This window comes from Zingiber officinale, chromosome 11A, assembly GCF_018446385.1.
Source record: "Zingiber officinale cultivar Zhangliang chromosome 11A, Zo_v1.1, whole genome shotgun sequence".
In the NCBI taxonomy this organism is placed as follows: Eukaryota; Viridiplantae; Streptophyta; class Magnoliopsida; order Zingiberales; family Zingiberaceae; genus Zingiber; species Zingiber officinale.
The window spans coordinates 90,715,280-90,725,213 of NC_056006.1; the positions used below are offsets into that span (position 1 = coordinate 90,715,280).

The window sequence follows — 9,934 nt, forward strand, 5'->3', positions numbered from 1 at the left end:
AGAAATTATTTTTATTTTATTTTTCACTGCGCATGTTTACGAAACATGTTCTAGCACGCACCCACATCAGGCATATCCCAACAGAAACAGGGCACAAGATCGATCACGAATATACGGATGGGTTCTACCAGTTGGTTGCTCGAAATGACTTATCTGAGATGAAGGAGCAGATGGCAGCACGATACTTAAGAAGATTGTGCTAGACTTTATAAGATATCCTCGACCTTCATTCATTATAGATGGTTTCAGAGACCTTCCAGCGTGCACTAGCGGTTGAAAAATAGTAGAATTCGAAATCATTGGGTCAGACAGTTTGCCCACAAGATTCTCGTCCTTCTCAGTAACAACCACCATAGGTTAATTCTGAGGCTCTTTTCAGATGTTATCGTTGTGGTGAATAAGGACATAGGGCAAACCAATGTAAGATACCTACTCCCGATGAGAAAGGAAAAAATTTATTGATCGAGGGAGATGTGAAAAAAGAGATCGCAACAATTGGTGAATCGATGTATGAAGATGATGACATGTTTTACGATGATGACCAAGAGACTCTAGTCGTTCGCACGAATCTACTGACTCCTAAGGGCGATTCAAGGGATGAATGGTTGAGAACCAATATTTTTCATTCGATTTGTACTATCACGAATAAAGTCTACAAGATGATCATCGACAATAATAGCTGGAAGAACATAGTATCCAAATAGGCTATCCAGAAATTACAGTTGAAGACGGAACATCATCCTAAGTCATATAAGTTATTGTGACTAAATAAAGACAGTGAGATAATAGTAGACACGTGATGCCTCGTACATTTTTCAATTGATAGTAAATATTTTGATAACGCTTGGTATAATGTGGTGGCCATGGATGCATATCATTAACTATTGGAGTGACTTTGACAGTATAACCATAGCATTATCTAGATGGACGAAAGAATACTTATACCTTTCACATTAACGAAAGAAGATTGTGTTGGTGTTGTGGCGAGACCAAAACACCCCAGTTTCGGTAGCCAAAACTACTAATATATTTTCTATATTTAGGTTTTTAGATGAGATGGACCATGGAGACGTTGTATATGTTTTGCTGCCTTGCCAGAACGATGTCATAGCCATAGGCATTGTCTTACCAGCCGGATAACAAGAGCTAATAGCAGACTTTGCCAAATTGATAACCGAAGATCTTCCTACTCGGTTACCACCTATAAGAGATATTCAAAATAAAATTGATCTTGTTCTACGGTTAAATTTGCCTAATCGACTAGCATACCATCTCAGTCCTAAGGAAGCTAAAGAATTACAATATCAGGTGGTGGAGTTGCTGGAAAAAGGGTCACATTCATGAGAGCATGAACCCCTGTGCAGTTCTTCTTCTCTAGTGCCTAAAAAAGATGGCTTGTGGCATATGTGTGTTGACAGCCTAACCATCAACAATATTACAATGAAGTATAGGTTTTCAATTCTCCTCTTAGACGAAATGTTGGATCAGTTATCTGGTTCTAGGATCTTCTCAAAAATTAACCTTAAGAGCGGATATCACCAAATCAGAATAAGGTTGGGAGATGAATGAAAGACAGTATTCAAAACGCAACATCGGTTATATGAGTGGATGGTCATGTCTTTTAGATTGTCCAATGCGCTCAACACATTCATGAGGTTTATGCATCACATCCTATGGTCTTTCATAGGAAACTTTGTGGTGGTTTACTTTGATGGCATTCTCATCAACAGTTTGACATGGACATCACACTTCGATCACCTCCTTGTTATTTTTGAAAAGTTGAAAATGGAGTGCTTATTTGTCAATAAGAAGTGCTCTTTTTTTACTATATTGGTAACTTTCCTTGGCTTGATTGTGTCTTTTAATCGTGTGCACACATATCAAGTAAAGATACGTTGAAGTGGCCTCAGTCGAGGACCTTGTACAATGTCAAAACTTTCATGGCTTAGCTTCTTTCTACCGCTGGCTTATCAAAAATTTTAGCACTTTGATTGCTCTCATCACCGAATGTCTCAAGGGACAAGATTTAACGTGGGTCTGAAAAATCGGAGGATAGTTTTCAACTAGTTAAGCAGAAGGTAACCGAGGCACCAGTTCTGACATTTTCTGATTTTGACAAAGTAATTGTGATCAACTATGATGCATCCGACATTTGTATAGGAGGTGCTCTGAGTTAGTCTGAACGTCAAGTTGTTTTCTTCAATAAAAAGTTGTCCAGATCCAAAAAGAATTATTATCTACGACTTGGAGTTCTATGCCATTGTTCAGTTCTTGATACATTGACATCAAGATCTAGTGCAAAGGAGTTCATCCTGTTTATTGATCAGAAACCTTGAAGTATATCAATGGTCAACACAAGTTGAGTATGCAGCATGCCAAGTGGGTGGCTTATTTGTAGGAGTTCACCTTTAAGCTAAGACACCAAGTCGGGAGCTTGCACTATGTTGCAGATGCCTTGAGTCGTCACTCTTCATTACTTACAACCATGAGTATCAAAGTTGCAGGCTTCAAGGTTTTTGTAGACATGTATACAACTGACCCTTTATTTGGAAAGATAATCTACGAGATACACGACCATCGCAACCATGATTTTATTTTATATAATGGTTATTTATACTCAGGTTGATAGTCATCATGGTCAGGTACTTTTTAAGGTCGGAGATTTTATCTGAGCTATTTTAACTCAAAATTGTTTCCCTGTTGACGAGTATAATAAGTTGAAGGATCGGAAGATTGGCCTATGTGAGATATTACAGAAGATCAACAACAATGTCTATAAGTTGCGTCTTACTAGTCATTTAAAGAATTCTGATGTCTTCAATATGAAGCACTTGGCTCCTTATTCTGTAAATACTGATGACACTACTACGAACTTGAGTACGAGTTCTTTTCAACCCAAGGCGACTGATGCAAGACCAACATAGAAATACTCAATCTTCAACTAGTCATAACTTTTTGACTTGGGACTCGGAATTAGACTCTGTATATGCTCACGCATCCAAAATTTAGAGATCTATGTTTGTTACCAAAGAATCCATAATTGTCAAGTTTCAAACTCAAAAAACACCATTTAGGTCCTTTTCAGAGGATTTGAATATTTTTTTACTATTATTAGTCATTTTTATTTTTATGATATTTTTGGTATGTTGGATATTTATGTGTTAGGGTTTGTCTATATAAGCATCATGCTTAGCTGTTTGAGAGATTATCTTCTATTCTTAATAAAGCTTCTTTTTTATAAAACTTATAGAACGATGAATTTTCTCTTTATTTTCGACAGTTTCTCTTCTTGTCTTCTCCTAAATCGCTATCATGTCTGGCGTCAACACCTAAAAGATAATTCATCTTGGGTTCTTAGGAACATTTAGAATTGTATCTAAGAACTTAGAGCAACAAATTCATAATAGATGGAATTGTAGTATTTGAGGTGATCCATGGATAAGTCTAACACCCATATCATGGTGGACACTATCCACCTTTCCTAAATGTTGAACTCATGGTGAGTTTTCAGGTGTCTAAGTAGACAGTTTGCCCTCTTGAATCATTGGCTACCTTCTTGTTTGTTGCCTATGTTGGATTTTATCTCTTTTAGGTGGACTTACTTATAACTTGTACTTACGGATATGTGTCATTTATGAACTAAAAATGGTGATGTAATCTAACTCAAAGTTATTGAGTTTTGATTATTGAATATGGACTTCGTATATGTAAAACCCTAAAACCAGCACCGTCATTATCTATGGATTGATAGCAGGTACAGATCTTCTATATATGGATTAGTCCATGTTGAATAAGAAATCTAACAGAACTCTTCGTTTTCCATTGACGAGAGTTTTTGGCACTGCCCCCCCTAGTTCCTTGAAAGACTTCTCCTTCTTCTTCCATAGGATCTCGAGATCTCGAGGATGACGCTTTATGGCTCTTATGTTACAATCAGATTTCATTGCCATTATTCTATATTTTATTCTTATGTCATGCTTATGGTGTTACTAGATCCTCGTGTAATTCCTGTTTAGAATTCTTTCAATTTCTAAAATTCATGTGGAATACAGAATCACAAATTATCTAACAACCTATGTGCCTGATGAATCTTATGACGAAACCTGTGAGGCACAAGAGTTTGGAGTCAAAGCAGCTTTGATTAATAAAAATCGCATAGGTGTGGTAAAGTAAATTGTTTTTTGGGATTCAAAGGTAAATCGCACCTTGCAACATTCATATCTTCATGGATGCTACTAGATAACCTTATAGCACTTGGCATTTGTTTTTTCTCCCCAAAATAAATACTCAATCTAGTTAGTCATTTAATATAGTTGCAACATCTCTCAATGTTGAGAATGTAAATGTATATATCGATCCTTTTCCAAACTGTTTTTCTCAGACTCTGACATGATATTGGAACAGCACTCTCCTTATTAAGTTTCAATAGGACTTCAACTGTGCATAGGCTAAACTTAAATCAATTCACCTACCAACCACAGTTTAGCAGAAAGAGAAGTGTGCATCGCACATTTATTTTTTGGATTTCTCCAACTCTAACCATTTAAAACAACTAGTTATGTCTTTTTCATTAATGCTCCTTCAACTACAAAGATTCCAATCTTTTATGTAATCTTTCTACTGTCGACTTAAATCCAGATGCCTCCAACCCCTCTTCAGAACCTTTGTCACACGAAACCATCATTCTGTTTCTGTATCTAATTCCTGGGTTGTCTCTACATACCTTTACTTGATATCTTGATTAAACTAGTCACTTCAAGTAAATGTCTTTACTCTCAGAGAATCAAATACAGTCCATAAGTTGACAAAGAGCAGCATCTCTTTGATCTTGACGATATGCACGCCTGGTACAAAAGATATGTTAAGATATGAGTTTGAGGCAGGCCTTCTGGAATCCACTTATAAATTGATGGACTCAATGTACATATTGTCGCCTAACCATTCCTACTTTGATTCCTAGCAGGATGATTTTATAAGCTAAATGGAGCAAAAGGCTAGATGTCATCTAAGCAAGAAGTCACAGGTTCACAGGAACACAGTCTGCAAGAGTATCAGCATGGCTTGATCTATCTTTGGCATGCCAAACAAGTTGAAACTGAATTTGTTCTTCCATGACAGACTAGAATTCGCTTGCAGACGCAACTAAAAGAGTAGTTTCTGGGCATGCATCAGCTCTACCTACCTGAACAGCCCTTAATTAGTTCCTTCGTTTTTGGTTGGCAACTTTATGGAGCTTGTGGACCATTGACAGCTAATGAACTGGAACATACCTATCTATTTATATAATATTCAAGCAAGTTCGCTACAGATCAAGTATAAGCATATGATTAAGTTTTCTTTAAGTTGTTAAATACGTGAAGTAGTTGAGTTTGCCAGCACTTCAAAGAGAACCAAGAACACAATATATAAAATGGTTTTGCCTTAATGCATACTCTAAGTTCTGAAATCCCTTTGGTTGTAAGTAACAATGGAAAATCCTTCAATCGCTTTAGACTTCTGACTAATTCAATTGGAAAATTAATTACAATCAAAAGGGTTTACTTCAATTCAAAACACTGAATGACACACATTAATCAGATGTATTTTGTTCAATAACTAGTTTAAGATGAGAAACAAGGGATGCCCCACATCAAGATGTACTTAATTAAGATTTCATTTTTATGTTATTTAATGTAATAGGAATGTAAGGATAGGCATCCATGCATGTCGATTATAGTACTAGAAAACAATGAGTTTAACTTTTTTAATGATGGAGTTGATTAAACCACCACCATCATAATTGCTACAATTGAGACCGCATTAAAAACTAATGGAGCTATTAGAGCATGCATGGCCATACCAAAGGACTCGAAGCAAACCCTAGACATGAGTCCTTTCCGACAAATAATGGACAAAACTTTGTTATGGAGGGGACATCGCTTTTGGTTTGGCCTGTCATGTTTCCATATATTTGGAACCAATTAACCAAACAGCTTGAACGCGCTAACTCACATTAACTCACTCCATTTATTACATAACAATATATTTTAAGGATAATACTAAATGGCCAGAATCTGACCAGCTATAATCAATACATACAAGTGTACATATGAGTATTTTAGTAATATCATATGTGTATATTAATTACATGTATGTACATACATGTATTTTAATTAGAGGATAAAAAATTCTAGTTAATCAGATTCTGACCAATCAGAATTATCGATATTTTAAATTATCTTTTAAAAAGTATTTAAAAGGTGATTGTTAAATGCATAAATACCATGCTCTCTCTGGGCCTCGCGCACGACAAACAGAGTATTCCCCACCCACAACCGCACCCTTCGCTGTCAGGTCAAATTTAAATTTTATCGTATCTATCGGTTCACCCGGTAATGCGCAATTGGATTTGAGTACCATTTATAGTAAAAAAAATCTTATACAGACGATTCAACCTCCGGAAGGGGCCCCACTCCAGTCTCCGCTCCCTTTTTAAGTCAGACCCCCCTTCCTCCCCAATCGTCCTGATCCGATGGCGAAGGGCGGCGGCGGGAAGCTGAGTAAGCTCAAGTGCATGATCAAGCGCTGGAACTCTTCGGGCCGCATCACCGGCTCTAACTCCGGCGGAGAGGCCGCCTCCGCCGCAGGGGCGTCCTCCCGGTCGCAGGACGGCGACGGGTGGGTGCAGTCGTCGTCGTCGTTCCACGGGGACGAGGTCCCGCCGGGGTTCCACCCGGTGTACGTGGGCAAGTCGCGCCGGAGGTACCTCGTCAGCGCCGGCGTCATTGGCCACCCGCTCTTCCAGGTCCTCGTCGAGCGGTGCAGAGACGATGCCGGCGCCGGCGCGGCGATGGTGGTGGTGGGGTGCGAGGTGGTTCTGTTCGAGCACCTGCTGTGGATGCTGGAGAACTCCGAGCCGCAGCCGGAGTCGTTGGAGGAGCTGGTCGAGTTCTACTCATGCTGACGGCGGCGGAGCCCGCGGTGGCGGGAGCGACAAGAAAGAAGAAGCTAAGCAGCAGGGTTTATTTGGAGATTTTTTTTTATGTAGGGTTGATTATGTAAGAATGCATGACGAAAAGTGGAGATTTTGAAAAATTCGGAAGTGCAGAAATGGCAGAAGTACGTGTTAACTAGTTTAAATTACTATTTAGTCCCTGTAATCAAGGACGTGTGTGTAATTTTCTTCTTGTGCTTTCCTCTAATTTCTACGATTTCTGATATGAATGTAAATTTGCAAATTAAATTGTATATTTTATGTTTAAGATGCATATTGTTTTGTTGGGCAGAATTATTCATTATTTCTATGACAATTAGATGGCTAAAAAATAAAAAATTTAACTAGTGAGATAATGTTGAATCTTAAATGATCCATTCAATTAAAGGTCATCCTGATAATTAGCATTCTTAATAATAGGTTATAGCTGAATTTAATCAGTATTTTTAATAATATATTACAGTTGAGTATCAAACTCTAGATCCATGATTTATTATTGGAGAACTTAACCATAAGCTCCTACCCTGGAAGTCTATTAGATGGCTAACAAGTGATAAAAAAGTGATTCGCTCGTCCTCAGTGTCCCCGTCAACCCGTCCCTAGGTCAATACGGAGGAGATAGATCATGGATGACTACTAGTCATTAGTGTAGATGACCAAGGCATAGAAAAAAGCATGATTGGATGCACCGAATTTCTAACCCCAAAATTTCATATGATAACACTCTATGTCTTAACTATCGTATCATCCCAAGGGGGCCTATTAGATGACTAACAAGTATAAGTATGCATTGAAAAATCTAAAATTAATTTGAGTGATCCAAGCTTAACTAGGATGTATTCTCTAATCCACAAGAGACCAAATGGTATGATTTTTTTTAATGTAAATAAGAAAATAAAAAGTGATATGTAAAGACACATAAAATAATAGGACCTATAAAAATAAAAATAATTGATCATTAATTTATATATCTATCCTAAATTTTTCTCTAAATTTTTTCCCCTCTATGTATAATTACTTAAAAAAAACTAACACGAATTCATGCATGAAATGGTAGACAATTTCTTGACAAAAATTAATTGCCACCTACTACCTCAAATTTTCACGCTAATAAATAATCAATTCATATTAGTTCAGTTTTATTTATAAAAACATTAGTAGACTTGTATTTCTATTAAGTCTCAATTACATCAAATAAAAATATTATTGTTCTCACCGAGGACGACGGTAGGTTAAGTGAGGCATCATGCTCCTCAATGGGGACGATGAGCACGTGTGATAATAATCATGGTACTTCATTTCCCTGCAATTATGAAAGGCTAGTGTGTCATCAATAATTTAAGAGTCATGTTTCTTTCACCTTTTTTTTTTTAAGAATTTTTTTTTTACGAAAAATAATAATAATAACGTGTAAAAAAAATTGGTTTAAATTTATTTAACATTTTAAAAACATTTTTTTACACATTTTATGGTTAATTTGCATGGGCCGTAGATAGGCCAACTGGGCCACTCAGTGGGCCTTAAGGCCTAGCTAACAACGACTCGATGTAAGCTCAATCATTGCCTTTAAACAATGTCAAATATTAAAACATGTAAGAAACCAATTCCTTCAGCTTGTAAACTGAATCCCATCAGATCAGATCTCTAACATAAAATTGTCACATGAAAACAACAACAATTCGATTCAGAGAGTGCAAGCTCGATATCAATCCATTCAATTCCAGGCGTTGCTATTCCTCAGCCCCTGCTCGCCCAGTTGGATTTCCTCCTACGATGACAAAACCACAGGTTAGAAGAAAATACATAGCTGTGAATTGGGTAAGGCAAAGAGTCACCATAATCATCGACGAGGCCCTCTGCATGCCGCTCCATAAACTGGAGGATGTACTTGAACGTCTCGATCTCGCAGGGGATCGTGAGCACTCCCTTGTGATTAAACCCGAATTCCTCCTCGGCTTTCTCGAGCAGCAGCCTGAACACCGGGAGGCCCAGGTAGGTCGTCGGTATCACAAACCTCCGTTGCTCCGGTCCTACATAAACAGGGCAGTATCCCTTGGGCACGTCCGGAGGGGCCTCCGGGCTATGGCAGCACTCCTCGTCTGAGTCCCAACACAGACTCTTCAGCCGCTTGTCGACGGAGGGGGGAATGCCGGACGTTTTGGGTTGGTCTTCCTTTGGCCTAACCGCGAGGGGCTGCCATTTCTGAAGTAACTCTTGAACCATCTGCCTCATGGCAGTCATGCCGGTCGCCTTCGCCGCGTCGTCGCTCATGGTAGATGATGGATTTAGGGTCATCGACTCTCACTGAGCTCTGGCCTTTATAGATTCGACTGAACAAGAAATTCCTTCATGAAAGATCCAAACAGATCAGATGGAAGTATTTAGTATTTGTTAGTCCGACAAATGAAAAGCTGGAATATATTGCAAGACAAAAGGACAGAGGTGATTAAAGCATTTCTAATCACGATAGACGAATATCATGAACACCTTAGGAATGAAATGAAAGGAATATCGGGAAGATGTGACAATGAATATCTGATAAACTAGTTCAGGATTTAGAGCATGAGAGGGCATGTTTAAGTATGAAAGCGAGAAAGCAGGGATGTGGATTTGGGTAACATGGCACCACATGATGGCGACGAGACGAGCTCTATGGGGAATCTTGTCGAGTTCTGAGAAAATGTATAACAAGATTATATGTTTCGATGACTAAGTTTGTGTTCTGAGACCACAGATTGAGATCCACCATGTGAGGTCCCTGACATTACTTCGTACGACAAGTACCTGCTACGTTAATGTAATCTGATAATATTCTCCTTCTATCAGCAGCAATCAGTTTCTGAATGTGATCGTGGAAAGAAATCTTCAACAGGAATCAGGCTCCAGACACTCCAGCTAATAATGAGATAAGAAATTAAAGCTTTATAAATGTACATGAAAACAGCAAATTTGAAGAAAGCT

At 38.3% G+C, this 9,934-nt stretch overlaps 2 protein-coding genes across 3 annotated transcripts; one reads left to right on the forward strand and one right to left on the reverse strand.

Annotated features, from left to right (window-relative positions):
- The first annotated feature begins 6,495 nt into the window (after window positions 1-6,495).
- On the forward strand, window positions 6,496-7,238 carry LOC122032264 (auxin-responsive protein SAUR78-like). The gene has a single exon (XM_042591543.1). It carries the CDS (start codon window positions 6,512-6,514, stop codon window positions 6,941-6,943), a length of 432 nt encoding a protein of 143 aa, XP_042447477.1. The 5' UTR covers window positions 6,496-6,511; the 3' UTR covers window positions 6,944-7,238.
- A 1,316-nt stretch (window positions 7,239-8,554) lies between these two features.
- Window positions 8,555-9,634, reverse strand: LOC122032337. Of its 2 annotated transcripts, XM_042591617.1 has the most exons (3): window positions 9,461-9,634; window positions 8,809-9,318; window positions 8,555-8,741 (listed from the first exon to the last, which is right to left on the reverse strand). In XM_042591617.1, the coding sequence occupies exons 2-3, from the start codon at window positions 9,266-9,268 to the stop codon at window positions 8,704-8,706; spliced, it is 498 nt and encodes a 165-aa protein (XP_042447551.1). In that variant the 5' UTR covers window positions 9,269-9,318; window positions 9,461-9,634; the 3' UTR covers window positions 8,555-8,703. The 2 variants fall into 2 exon arrangements, with proteins under 2 accessions (XP_042447551.1, XP_042447549.1); XM_042591615.1 differs by having other exon boundaries at window positions 8,809-9,634.
- Between the last annotated feature and the right edge of the window lie 300 nt (window positions 9,635-9,934).